The sequence below is a fragment of the Rhipicephalus sanguineus genome, chromosome 9 (genome assembly GCF_013339695.2).
Source record: "Rhipicephalus sanguineus isolate Rsan-2018 chromosome 9, BIME_Rsan_1.4, whole genome shotgun sequence".
NCBI classification, from domain to species: Eukaryota; Metazoa; Arthropoda; class Arachnida; order Ixodida; family Ixodidae; genus Rhipicephalus; species Rhipicephalus sanguineus.
Window position 1 is genome coordinate 12781639 of NC_051184.2, and position 18209 is coordinate 12799847.

Here is an 18209-nt window from a genome sequence, read left to right on the forward strand (position 1 = left end):
ACCTTGCTGGTGCGACATACTGATGATGTCACTGTAAAGTGTTCACTACCATCAGCTACAGCTGTGACCCTCATACTTTTTATTGCGATGCAGAGCATTCGACCCCAGCAATGGGAGGCAGGCAGGCACGCACTTTATGCCAGGGACTCGCACCTTACATGACGCAGTCGACAGATAAGGAAAGCACATGGGAAATTATGTGTAGCTTCAAATGAACTCTGAAAACCAAGAGAAACAAATTGCCAGTGGCGGCAGCCCCAGTCACCATCTCCACACCACGCATGTGTTGTGCTACCATTGGTACAAGTTCTACGCATTTCTTGGCTAGACATGGCTGTAAGGAACAAAAGTTGGGTCCCTTAATTTTTTTTTTTTTATATAATGTAGGCACATGAACACCTTATGCAAAAGAAGAGGCTGTGGCAAAGGAAAATGGTCTCTTGGCATAAATATACATAGTCTGCACCCCATCAAGGGAAGCATCGATTGTAGTAATCTTCCTTGGATTATATCTCCTATGATATCTCCTATGTACTGGTGCTGGCTGTACACAGTAGAGAACGGACTTCATCCAGCAGGCTTGATAGAAGCTGCGAGCTGGTGCTCTTCCCATCCACAAGGATTCGATTCGAATTCTGAAACACAGCAAGGAAGCAAAAGTTTTAAAAAATTTTTGTTGGGCCATGCATCTTTCTTTCAGCGCACGTAAAAACTTATAGGTTTCACATGCTCTGAAGTCTGCCAGCTTATGGCAGACTTCAGAGAACCCTTACGTGCTCACCTTGAAAGTTTGTGTGCACATTTTATGAATCTCAGTCGGTTGACTCTGTGTTCGATAAACATGCTACATCACACCTGAGGCACGGGTGGAACTGCTCAAAGCCACTTTAGAGCAATTTGTGGAGGAAGCAAAGTTGAATTTTGAAGCAGTTTGGAGCAAACAAAATTTTGTTTTGGATCAATTTTCAAACAGATAAAACTTGACTTTGATACAATTTAGAGCAGGCCAATCATGAATGGCAATTCACCACTGCCCCTGAGGTGAAAGCTATACAGTCATTGCGTTCTGCCATTATATATGGGCAGATGAATGGTAACAAAAAAACTCAAGGAGGACCATGCAGCATGCATGCAATGGTGCAAAGAAATGACAGGCATATTATTAAAAGACAGCAGTATGAATAAGAGCACTTCACATTAAGACACAAACTAATGAACCTGGGAAGGATAGGTGGGGGGGGGGGGGGCTCTTTTGTACATGTTCTGTGATAGAACCATAAGAGAGGACAAGAGGGAGCAGGCAGCCAATAGGCAAGCTGAGGGAATCCAGAAACGCACACAATTATTATAGCTGAACATCAATATTGGCAGGCATTGCTTTTCAAAGCTTGAAATTGAAGAGTGAGATGACTTTAACAATTTATTTGTGCTAGTGTCTTGATTGGGTGCTATGTAGTGTCGCAATTTAACGAGACGTTCGATGGTAGGGGGCTGGTCGCGATTTTTGAAAACTATCAGCATGGGATTGGCATAAGCCAGACACAAAGCAGGCTAATTCCATTAGCCTGCTTTGTGTCTGGCTCTTTGGCCCTAGCGCTTACATTTTGATCCAATCCAAGACGTCCGGATACCGTTATAATATCCATTCTATCGGACAAAATGGTGCCTCTGTCTATTCTGTGCCCATTCTGTGCCAAAATGATTGACAGCACTGCTGCTTCCGGTTGCTATTCCCATGTCTGACTGTGAGATGAGCCTCAGCCAATCCCGTGTGTTTCCCTCTCCTGACGTTTCGTTCTGTTTTATCACAAAATGCGTACGAAATAGCCCCCATGAGCAATTGTTAGATGGGTACCAAGAGATGGGAAACATAGCCAAGGACAGTAAACAGTTAGGTGGGATTTTTATTTACTTATTTATTTACAGAATACTGTCAACGCTCCTTGAGGGTTATTACAGGAGTGGGAAAAATACAAACATTATACAAGCGAGGTAATGCAATGCAAATACGAAGAAGAGTACACAAGAATAAAGAGCACACAAAAGTAATAAGTGTCTCGTGCAAGGGGAATACTAATGCATACAATATGCAAGCATGGCAATATATTGCTTACAGAACCAAAAAGAATGAAGAAGCAAAAAACAATACGTTAGAATGTAAATGCATTCCCCCGAACGCAAGTAGTTTAGCACTAGGAACTTAGGAGCACCGACATGAGATTTTCAATGATTCCTAAAAACTTTTCTAGTGTTGGCTGTGCTACAGTAGTTGGGTCAAGTGCATTCCATTCTCTTATTACGCAAGAGAAAAATGAAAAACGGAAGGTATTGTTATTGCAGAACTATTCTTTAAACATTAGGTCGTAAAAACATGGGTGTCGAGAACCCTAAAAACAGTGTCATAGTGCTTGGGAATGCATTGAATACATTTTTAATGCCACTACATATAAAAAGCACTTTTGGTTTCGGTATCGAGGAGGCCGCTTCGCAGTGACGTGTCAACACAAGTCTGATGGAAGACTGCAACTCGCCAAATGCTAGCACCAGCTCTGTCATTTGCTATCAGTCGCACGTGGTTCACGCAAATAACGATGAGTGAATTGTCGTGCAGCGGCTCTCACAGTGATTTCTGCGATTTAGGCTCCATGCAGGATGCAGACTTCGCAAACCCAGTGAACTGTGTTGACTTGTGATAATGTCCATTGCGGTGCAGTTGGCTTGCAGATGCTGGATGACGAAAACTTCACAATCAAAGTAATATATTGTTTAAGTGTTGTCTGGCTCCGGTGTGTGGAGAGCGTTGACAGTGCATATCATGGAATCGAAATATGTCCCACCTGGGGCGCCTCAAAATCGTGTCAGTACTCCTTTGAGATCACAGGATATTAAAACCCCTAAATATTTGTACTCAGTCACTGTGTGCAGGGTGACACCATTAAAGGAGTATGGAAAAAATAGCTTGCCTAGGATGATGAAATCTGAAAATTTACAGGCACAAAATCAGCTCATCCAGGACAGAGAGATCACTGAGAGAGGTCTCCATCCCACAGGCTGATGATGATACACTGGCTCAGCAGCTTTCACCAAAGCTTTGTGTCATCTACCGACTAACTGCTTGTCGGACTGCCTTCAATGGCAGCTGCAGGCACAACACTTCTGGGGCCATTCTGAGCAAGCAAAAACAAACATTAATAGAAGGTGCCCAATGGTAATTGGCGTCATGCATTTACAGTAGAACCTCATTGATATGTTCCCGTTTAGTACCGTTTGCCAGCTCCTACGCTCGCTATTGTGTGAACTAAGAATCGCCTGATAGAGCTATTGATTAGAACTAACAGACAAGAAAGCCAAGGAAAGTATAGGGGATGCTATTTGCAGTAATTGAGATGTAAACATGAAGAAAAATAAAGTGGGCGAAAAGGTAACTTGCTGCCAGCAGAGACCGAACATGCGACCTCCTTCGAGTCCTGCGTCCGATGCTCTACCGCTGAGCTATGGCGGCAGTCATCCTTCCATCCACTTTATGGGGTATATACATGCATTTAAACCCGCGAGTGTTAGCGCCACTAGTAGCCATGATGGCAAGACTACTCGCCATCACTATTCCCTACACTCACAGAACAGATCGAGTGAAAAGGGCATCTTTTTGTCCCACAACAATAATAGTCATTTATTTTGCCTTCGTTTCCTTGCATTATCGCCGCGCGCCCAGCACTTTCTGGTCACGAATGGCAGCGTGACATAGCATTCTTGGTAGGAAAGTGGCCAGTGCCGAGTTTTCAAGAAAGGAAACGCAAGCAAGCCAGATGACGATTAGTGTTGTGGGACAAAAAGACGCCTTTTTTACTCGATCTATTCTGTGAGTGTATACTGTCCTCGGCTTTCTTGTCTGTTAATTCCGATTAATGTTGTGTCTAGCAAAGAAAAACAAGTCCTTAAAATCCCCCTTCTTTCGTTCATCCAATAGAGCTATGTGTTAACACGTCCTGATTAATACATTCCCGGAAAATATGATTATACGGCAGCAACATTCAGCACTACGGCAACGTGCGATCGTATGATGCGTTTTGCAGCCAAAAACTCTCATTCAGGTGTGCAAAGGGGCCCTCTCGTGTACTTGTGAAGCGCTATGTGGCAGACCGCCACTGCATGGCGACAGCGGCTTCTCCGCACTGCCTAATTTCCCCCCTCCGCACCTTCTCTGCTTTGCTCCATCGTCCCCTCCATGTCTTCTCTAAAATGCTCGATCGTCACCTAAGCCATTGCCTCAGCTCTCCGTTAACCACACACTGACCCGAAGGTACGCAGCCACGGTGGCCGTCAAAATGTTCAAACGAGTTTAAAAAAATGCCTCTTTTCTGTAGCACAGAGGTTTCGTTCTGTGATGGCCCCTTAGCACGATTTTGCTGGGCACTGCAAATCCTTCATTCTCAGCACAGTACATAGGTGCACACTCGTTCCACACACTTCTGTTCGGACCCCATGGCTACAACAACAGCTGAGAGAACATTGCGGAGCTTACATGCGGCACGAAGAATGGATGCTGTCGAACACCTCCAGTGCGCCATGGTTCGGTATGAGACTACAGTGTACTAGTACACTGTAATGAGATCCACGGAAGCGGAAATGCCGCCGCTGCTATCAGCACGCAGTGCCACGTAACTATGGTAACTAATGTTGCCTTTGTGCCCAGTGCATATGGCCGATAAGACGTCATTTCCTCCACACTTTTCTCCCAGAGCGCATTCATATTTGGGTTGCTCCGTCCACCAGTCAGCGCACTTCCGGACAGCGAAGCTGTTAGTCAAATCCTGAAAACGACTTTTGTCCGGAGAAGACCTTGTCGCGCTGTTGCCATAGCAACCGCCACAGCTGTGCACCACCTGGCCTCGCCGCGACGTCACGCCAAGGCTCACATGTGCCGAAGCCACGCCACCTCCAAGCCTACGGAGGAGCTGCCGCCACGCCTGAATACCGTGACAGCTGGGGTGACGTCATGCCAGCCACGCATGCAACGTGCAACAGCTGTGTAGAGACCGTGCCAAGTTTAACATTCGTGTCGCCTAGCAACCGTTTATGTCATAAAATACGTCATAAATGGAGTTACTGCACATGTACGTGTCTTCGGAATCGCTATAGAGGAGCTGTGCCTCGTCATCCTGAGGTAGCTCTGGCGATGGGCCGCCCAAGGAAGGTCCATACACGCGAAGAAGAGGCTGCTTATCGCGAGGCTCAATGTGCCGCCGATCGAGAATGTCGCCGTCCACAACGAACCGATCCAGTCTTCGTGGCCAACGAAGCAGCAGTGAAACGGCGACGGCGGGCAGACCTGGACTATGCTTGGTGCGAGACTGAGCGGGAAACGGCGAGGAAACGAGTCATGCGCAGTGAACCTGGAGTCTGTCGAGCCGAGTATGAGCGGCGAAAAGTCTATGTGAGCACAGATGAGCCAACGCCAGATTTGCTCGTGAATTTCTGGTGCTGGAGTTTGGACATTCGTGTAAGGTGTGCGATAGGCTTTGGTTTAACACCAATTTAACTTCAACCAGCTTTATGTGATGCAACGAAAAGCACGCCAATGCCTATCGAGTTCTACGAGAAATGTTCCTCGAAGAAAATGACCACGGTGAAATGAAGTTGTGCAGGATGTAATAAAGCAGCGATAGGCCCGCGCTTCGCTGTGCCAAGCTTTGCGCGACTTAGTGCAAACTTTTTTTTTTTCTGGCTGGACAGTTGTGCCTATTGGCAGGTCGCGAGAACCTGCCAGCAGAAATTTGTTCTAGAATACCTCTGGAAGGTTTCTGGCTAGCAGACACCAAAAAGAGATGATGTGCGCTCGCTGCCATCTTTATCAGGAGTCAATGGATTCAATGCTGGCACTTGGAGTATTCACCTTCATGCCATTATGCTTGGCATTACCTTCTAAAGCCCATTCCGCCCTGCGAGATGGTGCGACTATGAGTGGCAGCAAACATATCGCCACACATCTCAAGTTGAGACAGAACGCACACTGATCAATGCGTGTGTGCCACGTAGTATGCAAATATCCGCGAGCAGGAATATGGCTTAGCAATACGCTAAGCAATAAAGGTATATCCTTGAGCTGTCGCTCTCGGCGACACTATCACTTTCGCTAGATTTCACATCGTGTTGTATTGCGACTGTCACGTGCACTGTGTAGAGTTGAGCTTGTTAAGCCATTTGCGGTGCAGCAGTTTTGTTCACAGACAGGGCAAGTTGCTCATGATCATGAAAATGTATGTGATCATATCCCAAATGCACATGCTCGAAAATATGACTTCAGCTCTTTGGCAAACCTAGCCCCATATCTCCGAGTGGCAATGCAGAAAGAACGGGCACTCACGCGGTGCAAAGTCTTGTTTCCTGCCATGGCGGTAGCGTTTTTTTATGTTTACACTGGCTGCCCCACCGTTTGATTTTGCAATCTTTGGGAGTCTCGGGATTTCAACATGCGTGACCACGACATTGTTTCCTGTCAGGACCGAAAGTAGCTGGCTGACCTCTGGCTGCCAGAAGTTCGAAAATTGAAGAGCGCCACTATGTTTTTTGAGAAATAAATGTGTTTTGTCCTTGCACCTTGATATGGGCTTGTCAGCCTCAATTTTTACTGGATTCGGATCGTATGTTTTCGCGGAAACATATCGCCGAGGTTCTACTGTGTGAACTGAATGATGGTTGCTGTACAGCTTCTTCTTCGCTCACCATATGCTTGATGAGAAGGCAGATGTGGTCATCCTGGATGGAGCGGCTGTACAGGGAGGCACTCAACCCAACTTGTTCGACCACTGCAAATCATTCACACACAACTTCATGTCCCTCTACTACTGTGAAGAACAGATGCCACGCAAACAACATGCAAACTAACAAAGATCCATGAGGCTCTCCAGTATACCCAAAGTGAGCCACTAAGCTCAAGTAATGTGGCTGTACGTACCTCGCATGGCTCGTGATGGTGGGCACACTAGTGCACATCATATTCGCAGGCAACCAAGGCTCTTGCTACCTTGTACATTAGGGACCATTAAATCAGTTTAAATTAAAATTAAAATCGATGAAGTATTGCTTGAAAAATCTGTTGTCACTAATTCTGCTAAATTAGGTTCATTATTGGATGATAATATATGTCACTTCTTTCTCATAACTGGGTCGCATTGACGTAAGCACAACCTACACTTGCCATGATCAATCTTTGGGGATCTTTAGAATAAAATCCCCTATAAGCAATTAAACAGACCTTGGCAGGCACTCTTCGTGACATCGCACCCAGCTCACTTGGAAAGGAGGCAATGCCACTCGCCTTTCCTTCCTTGTGCCTTTTCTGGCTTACTGAACGGCCTTGATGTAGTGCGAAAGGGCACACGGACATGAGAAGGCACATACGGACACCACACAGCATTAGTCGTGTCCGTGTGCCCTTTCGCGCTACATCAAATGATTCACCAACCAGCCCACATAGCGACCCTCGTTGGCTTCCAGAGCTGCAGCTCACAAAACTGGAGAGTCTACAAACTATCCAACACAGCTTTCTCCTTAGTGTCCCTCTATGATGAGGATGCCACTGTATAGCAGCTGCAGAAGATGCTATTTCAAGGGAATGTATGGAGGCTTAAATAGTAATAAATATCCTTTCAAATAACTGCTTGCACGATGCTTTAATACATCAAGCGTATTAATACATGAAAATTATAGGAGCCAGGCAACACTCATTGAATGAGTAATGAGCATTATGATCAAAACCAAATTATTCCTCAATTTTGCCTACCATTACTGTCAACAGCTGAAATTACCTTCAGTTTTCTTCCCCTCGTACACAAAGTGCCTCTTGCAAAAGGAGCCTATTACTTGTCAAGTATTAATGCCATTAGGTGGCAGCAGGCAGAGACAAAGCCAGTGAAGCTCGTAAAATGGCCTCCAAGATGGGCAGCAAAACAGCTTAAATGGGTTTTGGAGCATTTTTTGGGGCACCCTTTCTATCCCAGAGCTCACATACTTGGACAAAACATATCAGTGAAGTGAGATCAGGCTAGCCAATGCATTGCCTTAAAAATCGATAGGAAATGTGGGCATTACTTCAGCATTTCATAAAAACATTTATATGTGTCCACTTCTGTGAACAAACAGTAGTAAGTGGGCACAAAGCAATGGCAGTCTTTTCACGTCGCCTATAGAGGTGTATACCTACATTTTTTTTTTTTTATAAGTTCACTCTAAATTCGTAAGAGTTTTTAAATTATTCGGCTTTATTTGAGAAAAGAAAGGGTTTATCTTGTTTTTGTGTGAGTTTTGTTGCACTGTGAGCGAACAAAGTTTTGGAAGTTGAGCTGTCGCTGCGGCATCCACATTTGTGGACGCCAGGCATACCAAGTTCGCGTAAGAAGCCGACAGAATGCCGCATGGTAGTAAGACCTGCTTCGTTGTCGTGCGGCTCTGCACAAAACATTTATTTTTATTTTATTTTTATTTTCAATACTGCTAACCCCAATGATAGGGGCTCTAGCAGGGTGGTACAAAACATATAGTAACAAGGTTTCTTAACAAATACAATGAATTCAGACAATACAAAATTCAACTGACAATATCAACGTGAAATGTCAAAATTTACACTGTGAAGAATCTGTAATGTAGCTAAGTTCGCCTTTTAGAAGTTGTGTTTAGAATTTATTTGCCTTATTCGGGACGTGGATTACGTGATGAAGACATACATGCCATAATTTTTGAGCTGGCTAGCAGAAGGGAACGTTCCAATTTGGCGAGCAACGATAATTGGTGCGTTGAAGCAGAACCACCAACAAGCAAAGGCCTCTTAAACAATGTTACTGCTGATAATGAAAGCATTCAGTTTGAACGTAACCATGAACGCATTGGTAATGATGATAAACGATGATAAAGATTACTAGAAGTGTTTGGATGCGAGCTCGTTGGTACGGATCCATCACAGAAACACAGTGCTAATTTAAACATGAACAGGGAACCATCATACGTGGATGGGTGCTGACTGCCAACGAAGCTTGTATTGTGCGTGAACAAATATATGGCTTACGAAAAGGGGGGGTGGAGGTGTTCAGAAAGGAAGATGGTTGCAGTTGCACGTGGCACCAATGATAAAAGCAGATGGGTAGATTGATGCAGCAAGCTGTCTTCCTTGTCAGAAAGGGTGAGTGATGGGGCACTGACACACACAGAGCCTTTGCGCTTCATTGTGAAAGTCTTGAAAACTTCTCGAGCGCGATTGTCTTTGTACTTGCCCACTACCTTGGTGTTTGAAGCAGAGGTGTGCACCTGCATTTGGCACAGTAAATTGCCAGATTACTGTCGTGCTCGTTCTTCACATCGTTCGCATGTTCCCGTAGGCGGTCTATGCAGCGTCCAGTCTGGCCTACCACATGCAACTGCAACCATCTTCCTTTCTAACCCCTCCCCCTTTTCATAAGCCATATATTTGTGCCCACGCAAAGCTTCGTTGGCAGTCAGCGCCTGTCCACGTGTGATGTTTCCCTGTCCATGTTTAAATTAGTGCTGTGGGCAAGCAAACGGGCCTTGAATGGTGGAAATGATGGTGATGATGAAAGCATTGAACATGAGGATTAATGCGTTGATGATGAAAGTGTTGAATCAGAGCTGATAGCAAGCGGCCACGTGAATGTTTATGATGATGATGACAATGATGAAGGCGTTTATTATGGTAAGTAGCGAGGATGATAATGATTAATGCATTGAAACAGAGCCACTGACAAGCAAAGTTCCCATCTACGATGAAGAAGGATAATGGACCCAGTGCAACTGGTGTTCTCAGCATCCACATATGTGGACACTTGTTTTCTTCTAGAGAACTAAAAATAAATTTTCCAGGTTTTCAGTTTATTTCCACTTTCGTATGTACTGTTATTGCATATACGCCAAAAAATACTGACTTGCACAACTAGACTGGTTGTGGGATACAAAGGATTAACATCTCGGTGCAATAGGGGATATTCAAAATGTACAGCGTCATCTGTCGACAATCCCACAAGCTCGATCCGCCATGTTTTGTTGGGCGCGAAAACGAAACCAGTCGTATATCACAGCCTTTCAGGTGCTACCTCCAGTTTTTTTTTTTTTAAATCTTCGTTCTGTGATGACTTAGCAATGCTTCATGCACTGTTCAGGCAACGAGGGAGTTCTGACAATGCCGATAACACTGGCACACCATTTTGTAACACCATTTTGAATCGGTAACACCATTTTGAATTGAATTTATCAGTTACCTGAACAAAAAAAATAAAAAAGAATGTACCGACGCGAACTTGTTTCGTCAGCAAGATCAGCACTGCGCTTTCGTACAAAAGCATACCTGCCAAATTTGGAGAAACGGAATCCGGGAGATCTACTCAACGGGGGGTGGGGGGGGGGGGTACTGCGATAGCAATTATATGGACACTGTCAGCGGGATTTTGCGGTCGCCGCTGATCTGTACTACAGAGTCCAAACCGATAACATCGCTTACGCATCGTCTGTTTCACGTGCGAGTAAAAGTGTGCTAGCGCTAGGGACGAACGCGGTTGAAGCAGAGATGAAACGACCCGGCCGTCACCGTCACGCTAAGGGCACATGCGATAGCATCGCTCCGCATGCGAGGCCTGTCGTCGCTTGCTTACCAGTTATTTCGTAGGGCAAGGGACCATAAGGGGCGCCGTTGAGACGGGGACGGTCGCAAGCGCTGGCGAACGCGCTATCTCGACAGACATCGGTAATAGCTACCCTTTTAAGTGCTGGGCTCTCCACTTAAAGCAGTAGTGACACAAAATTTTGAAGGCGAGATAACTTGTGGGACAGATTTGTGTGTACACAAACGCATCATCTACGAAATATTAACGGCTGATATAACACATTTAGGATCAATTTTTAAATTGCGTGTAGTGCATCTGCACGCGAAACGTCCCACCTCGCGTCACCGTGACGCTTGGGGCGCGCAATGCACTGGACGCGCGGGGCAAAGCTGGATTTCCGGGAGATTTTCCTATGACCCTTACAACCGGGAGAAACGTTCAAAATCCGGGAGTCTCCCGGGTAATCCGGGAGACTTGGCAGGTGTGCAAAAGTGACTGGTGCGATCAGTAAAAAAGAAGCAGCCGCAGCACCCACCTGTGAAGTGACAGTGAAAGCACACCTTGGAGAGCACGTGAGGAAACTCATATTCCACGGCATCCAAAGTAATGCTGCCTCTTGCTGACAGCTCACCACCACCCAGGAGCTCTGCAAATGTGTCCCTGCAGAGAAGGACATGGGGGCTGTTCTATAGCACCTTTCTTCTTCTTCTTTTAGAAACTACTGCAGTCATTAAAGACCAGGCAGGCAGAAAAATAAACTATGCACACATAAAAACATAAAATATTAATGAAATTATACAAGAATATTCAACGGATGATCATATACAAAGGAAGCTATGTTTTATAGCACAGAGGAAGCCTGCACACAAACACGTGCACGCAAACATTACAAGTAATACAAAAGTATTCAACAATAACAGTATCAACAAATGACCCTGCAAAAAGACAAAATAAAAGCAGTACACAGTACAAAAAGTAGTAGTGGTAGATAAAAACTAAATTATTATCACGGTTTAGATGTTCCAGGTGAAGCTCTCTCAAAGTCGTTTAAGGAAACAACATCAGGTGGCAAATTATTTGCTCGAAGAGTTGTTTGAGGAAAAAAAGAAAGGAATATTTGAAAATGCTTGTCCAAGTGACTTATGGGAGCTGGTTACGCATATGACGATGCCTAGATGTGCGAGGAAAGAATGGATGCATGTACTTAGCCATGGTATAGTATTTGTGTTCCTATTATAAAGTGAACACAAACATTTCAGGCACGGACTTCTGCAATGCTCTTCAAGAACCGGGATATTGTTTTCTTCTTTCATTAATTTTGTAGGAGAATATGTAGATTTAAAAACAGCTAAAATGAAAGGTACAGTGTATCTTTGAACCATCTCAAATATCTGAATATCTTTTTTTTTAGAAAGGGTCCCAAACCACTGATGCATATTCCAGATTAGGTCAAATGTACGCTTTGTATGCGGGCATTTTTAATTTTGGAGGTGCTTTTTTTCAACTTATGCCTCAGAAAACCTAGCTTACATGAAGCTGATGTGCAGACATTTTGTTATATGTTCCATCCTGATTATTTGGTAGCACAACACAAGCAAAGCTGAAGAAGAGACTTACAAGGACAAGTGCACACTCACGCTTGTCCTCGTCAAAATCATCAAGATGCAACCATATCAACTCGCCCGAATGTCTATGCTTCTTGTTATATGTGTGTACCAAGAAAGCGTGTTCGTAATGTTTATTCCTAGGTTTTTATATTCATTTACTTCATGCACTACTGTTCCTCGAACAGGGTAGGTGAATGTAGGTAGTAGTTTTTTTTTTCAAAAGCAACCTTAACCCTTTCACTACTGCGTTGGTTCTGGCCGTGACACACCCCCAGTGTCGGCTTGGTTTTGGGAATGTCAGGGAAGCTTGAAATGCAGAGAAATGGTGCATTGTGAAGTCATATGAATGAAAACTGGATATAACAACCTCGTTTGCTGCTGATAGCAGCAAGCAAGGCCGCAGTGCGCGAACGAAAGCAGTGATCCGAGTCATGTTTCAGTTTTTCGGAGAGGCAATGGCACGCGCCCCTGAACTTGATGCGCTGCAGCAGACACGCCAACAGAATACACAAAAACCAACCCTGCAAACCTGCGGCAGATGGCAGAACCCTCGTACCCGTAATCGCACGCGTGCCACATGGTCGGTCCACCCACGAGAGCAGAGTGCGCGGAGCGGCCATGCCCCCATGAGAGGGGTGGGCGCGGTTGCTCCGTACTTTTCAATACCTGTACCCACACAGTGAGGAACAAAAATACGTGCTTCTAGATAGATTCGAGAGACGGAGCAACCAGTAGAATCACGGAAAATACGCCAGTTTTGCGCTTCAGCACAGATTTTTGAATGCATAACAGAGAACGTACTGGTACATCAGTGACATGGCAGTGGGGGAAACGTGAGAATGTACCGGTACGTCAGTGACAGCGAAAGGGCTCATCAAAATGAGTCACCTCCCCATCAGTTCCTTTAATAATACTGTGTAATAATGAGTCAGCTCCCTGGCGGTTGCTTTGTTGCAAAAGGAATTAGAAGAACAGAAAGTTGGGCGAGAGTGTGCTGATTCATGATGGTACTTGGAAGCGCAAATTACACACAAAGTGCACAAGAACAACTAGACAAGACGAGTGCTCCACTTCAAACTAAAGTTTATTTACAGGAAGCAGCCGGGTTTTATCGTACACCAAAAGACAAACGCAACAGGTAAACACATGCGTGCACAACGAACTAACAAATGATGAATACTTATCAGCTCAAAGATAAAAACCATAAGAGAAAACAAAAACCAAAAGTTACCTTTTGCCAGTGCTGGGCAGTATTGAAGATACATGTATCTTAGATGCTATCTTAGATACTCCTTGGGTATCTTGTATCTGTATCGCGATACGTCTCGCAAGACGAGTATCTGTATCTGTATTTCCGATACATTCAATAATGTATCGTGTATCTTAAGATACAAGATACTGCAATAGAAACAACACCGAGCGAAACAATTAACGGTGGCTGAACTACGCTTCTCAAGCTGATACTGCTGCTACTAAGCTACTTGAATAAAACTAGCGACAGTGACATTCTTTTATATATCTGCCAGAGTTCTCTAGCGAGGGCAGGCGATGAGGTTTGCGCGTCCCTATTGGTGGAGCACAGTCACGTGGTGACGCTTGCGCGATCTCGACAAAAATACGCCCTCGCTTCTTTCTCGGTATTTTTTCTTTCTTTTTACTTGTGTCGGTGCCATGACACTTCCTCGTATACACTGCACTGTTCTACGTACTCCAACAAATTCGGCACCTTTCCCGAAAATTCTGATGCTCCTACAGTGCCGTTATCGAAGTTTCCCTTGCGTGGTGCTTCGTTATGAAGTCTGGAGAATGCAAGAATGGGGTTTCTTGGCATCTCGCGGCTTTCACACGACAGCGATTTAAAAGATATCGGGGATGTAAGCTTGTCTTACATAAGATGAGATTGACTTATATGCAAATGATATTCCAAAAACTGTCGCTCCACCGGTGCTGTGCTAGATGCCGTAGAACAAGCCGTTACGTAACATAACATATCTTGGTGTACCGTATCTTTGTTCTTGCTGCTCAGTTATTCAAGGGGTTATTTTCATCATAATTCGATTGTCAGCATGAGTGCTATTTTGATGTCCTTCGTTTGCATCCCCTTTTAAAGAAAGCCCGCGAAACAGGACCACGTGACTGCCCTCGTGCGCTGCAGTACTGCAGCGCTCTCAAACGCGCTTCGAGCGAAGCAGCCGGCGCATGGACCACGGCGAAATGACCGGCCACGGCTTTATGCATAGGCTTCACAGTGCGTCAAAATTTCTGACGACCTCACACGGCAAGGAAACGCCGTCGTCCTCGATATGCTGACATTTCGTGCGCCGGTTGTTTTGCTTGAAGCACGTTTGAGAGCGCTGCAGTACGGTAGCGCACGAGCGGCGCAGTCACGTGGTTTCATTTGATATTTCATGCACTTTCTTTTAAAATCGAAAAAAATCACCACGCAGCATGTACTCTACGACGTGATTGGCACCCACTTCGTCATAAATGAATATTAAAAATGCTACATAATCGACCTCAGTTAATCAATTAAGCGCAACATAAAACCTATTATAATGAGCACTACATGACATACTCCATTGGATTCCTTCAGTCGAGGTTAACCACTTTTTTTAGATATTTGGTTCTATAGTTGCATGAAACAACCTGTAAACGTATTCACTGTGATTGATACAGAACCGCCTTGCTATTTGACTAAGATATATTGGTTTCCTTTTTTTAGGTCACCGTAAAGTTTTTCGCTGTTGCAAATCACGAGATATATGTGGCAATAGTGTGAACAGCAGTGGCATCCTGCAACGACTCGTGCCACTACAATACGCCTGAGACAATTCTCGACGGCACTAGTTCTCTCGAAGAAGAAATTTCGAAAGATTTCACGTTAGTGAACATGTTGCTAACGAACGCTTTACGCCAGCAGATAAGTAGAATATAAAAATCATTGCAGTTTTAAGCCTTCAATGTAAACATGATGAGTCACCGAAAAATGTCGCTACCAGCGTACGTTGCTGCATTTCGGGCATGTGATTTCGGGTAATCCGGTGTTGCGAAAACGGTAATACGCTTACGGACAAGGTAGAACAGCACAGCGGTATTTGCGCCATCGTGCGGAGGCTTCTTATTGATGTTCTTGTATTCAGATGGCTGGTCAGCAAGTAGAGAAGCGGCACCCATTAATTACAGAAGTGTCAAACAAGAACCATTGACAACGCAGCGCTCTCATGTTAAGCTGAATTGTTTCGGAATGAAACTAATATGTCTTGAGCAAGTAAGACAGAAATCTGGGGACAGAAACAGATATTTTCTCAAAATTAAACAAAGTTGGTCGCAGTTAAGAAGATTCCGAGTACAGATTTTTGTTCATAAGCGTTTTAAGCTTCATTATATGAATATATAAGAGCAAATTTGCAAATGTATCGAAGTATCTTAAGATACAATTCGGAAGTATCGTATCGGATACAATTGTTCCGCAAGTATCTTGTATCTGTATCTCAAATACTTCTTGCCTGGGTATCTTGTATCGTATCGCGATACAATTTCAAAGTATCTTTGCCCAGCCCTGCCTTTTGCACATGAGGGTCACAAGACTAAGGTGATACAACTGTGTTGAAAAAAAAAAACCAGGTCATGCCAAGCGTGCGTGTGGCTATTTCGAAACAAGATAATGAGAGAAATTAGTATTGAAGCTTTCCATATCCACAGAAATGCTCCCACGTGCGTCAGCCAGCCGTCTATTCACCTACTAGACAGTGAAGTGGCTAATCTCGATCAGTCTTTGGTGCTGGGAAGAGATCAATGGCAGCCACGCGAACGCTCGACATTGCCTGGGCTTTTTCTTCAACACAGTTGTATCACCTTAGTTTTGTGATCCTCATGCACAAAGGTAGCTTTTCGTTTTGGTTTTTTGTTACGGTTTTTATCTTTGAGCTGATAAGTGTGCATAATTTCTTAGTTTGTTGTTGCGCACGCATGCGTTTACCTGTTGCTTGTGCATTTTGGTGCGCGGTAAAACCTGGCCACTTTCTGTAAATAAACTTCAGTTTGAAGTGGAGAGCTCGTCTTGTCTAGTTCTTCTTGTGCACTTTGTGTGTAATTGGTGCTTCCAAGCACCAGCAAAAGGAATTCTTTATCCTTAACTCGATGGTGCAATAGCATACGTCACATGGTTCAAGTTGGCATGTATAAATGTAGGCAGGATACTCCAATAATTTGCTAGAGTGCTTCTGTTTGTGCTTCTCTCTGTGCCTCGCTGTGTCGTTTTTTAAGTGCGTCCAAAAACACACTAAATCGGACACTTGGTGTCGGTCCCTTCATGGTCAGAATAACGGAAGTACACACGGACACGCGAGCACAAAGGGGTTACTGAGGGATTTAATATTGTAGTTCACAATCACTACAAAGCCAACACACAATGAAAGCCAAGGAAAGCGTAAGGGAAATTACGTTAATTCCTAGTTAATTGAATAAGAACGGGAAATGAAGGTGGGCTGAAAAACAGCTGCCAACATGGAGAAGACAAACCCACATCTTCAAATTTTGCATTTGCAGCTTTTACCCCTGATATACAATGGCACCATTTCTGTGACATCTTTCTTGGACACTTGTGTGCGCTAGTTAGCTACATCACTCACAGCCATGGCAGTGGATGTGAAACGCCCTGTTCACTGCAAGCTTCACGCAGTACGTCAACATTTTAGGCGACCCACCAACACTACACCAGGAGGTGTCAAAGCTGCCGGAGTCGAGACCCTTGTGACCCAATTTTGTCAGGTAAAGCCATCATGAAGCCAATAGACAAGGAAAGTGCAGGGGAAATTCACATTTGGGTTATTCTTACTCAGTGGAATAAAAAGATCATAAAGAGATGAAATTAATGTGGGCAAGAAAAAAACTCAACGGTAAGAGCGTCGCATGTGACTTTTCCCACTTGTTTCTTCACTCTGCCTTTCAGTACAGAAGCACAAGAGCAAGAGTTTATTGGGGGCGAGGAGTTACGGAGTCGCCCTCTATTGGACGTGCCTCGATTGCGTGCTAGGTAGGATACCGCCGGCGCACTGCCCATAGGTTTTGCTGTCAGCGCTCTACAAAAACGCTCGTGGAAGCCCTTCAGGGCATTTCTGTAAGCACTTTCAAAAGGAACTGTGTTCTTTACTGCCAAAATAATCATTTTCGACGAACTGAAAGCACAAGACAGTCTACAGTCGCTGTCTCTTTGCAGAAAACCGAGCACCCGCTTCACGCAGTCACCGCGTTGGAGACCCCTGAGCCGGCTTCTTGCGTGAAAGGTAGTCACTCGCTGAGTGCAAACTATGTGAAATATCTCGTTAGAGTAGACTGCCTGTATAACCAAACGGAGCATAACAGAAAGAAGCCTCAAGCCAATGATCGCACGGGTTCGCCACGACTGACGGTGCCTCTGCATGTATGAGTGTCTGCATGTATGTTCGTACTGATAGTTTCAATTTTGCTATGAGCACGTTTTGGCATTGCGCTGTGAACTTTAGGCCGCAAAATATGAGAATTTGTGAGTACACAAACAACTACTGTTGCGCGGACGCTATCAGGGCAGTTCAAAAAAAATTTTGTTACAACCACGGCTTCGGTGCACCTATGGCAACTTTGTGATGTGCCGTCCCAACGATTCAGTGTTCTTTTGTTTTTTTTTTTCAGTCTAAATTCGTGTGCATTTTAATGTCATTTCACAAGTTGTCTTGCACTGCGAATTGATCGGCCTTCTCAGTGGGGTTTCGTTTGGTGCTCACACAAAACGTGACCAAATGCGACGCCTTTTTTTAATGCTCCTTAATTATCGTTCCCTTTGCATTCCAGTGAACTTGCCGCTCTCTGTCATCAACAAATTCATAGCCAAAGCTTTACCACTTCGAGATTGCTGGTGGAAGGAGAAGCAGTCTACGAGACCAAGCATGTAGTAGCATGCAACGCCAAGGAAAAGAAAGAAAATACCCAGTAACGTTTGCCGGACTTGTTCTGCAAA

At 44.6% G+C, this 18209-nt stretch overlaps 1 protein-coding gene across 1 annotated transcript in view; it reads right to left on the minus strand.

The window, feature by feature from the left end:
* Window positions 1–423: 423 nt before the first annotated feature.
* Window positions 424–18209, minus strand: part of LOC119404600 (AP-3 complex subunit delta-1) — a 150393-nt gene continuing 132607 nt past the window's right edge. Inside the window, exons 32-34 of the mRNA XM_037671155.2 lie at window positions 11143–11267; window positions 6724–6806; window positions 424–635 (exon numbers count right to left, since the gene is read on the minus strand). Of these exons, the coding sequence (XP_037527083.1) occupies window positions 528–635; window positions 6724–6806; window positions 11143–11267 (316 nt within the window). The 3' untranslated portion in view covers window positions 424–527. The remainder of the gene's footprint in view (window positions 636–6723; window positions 6807–11142; window positions 11268–18209) is intronic.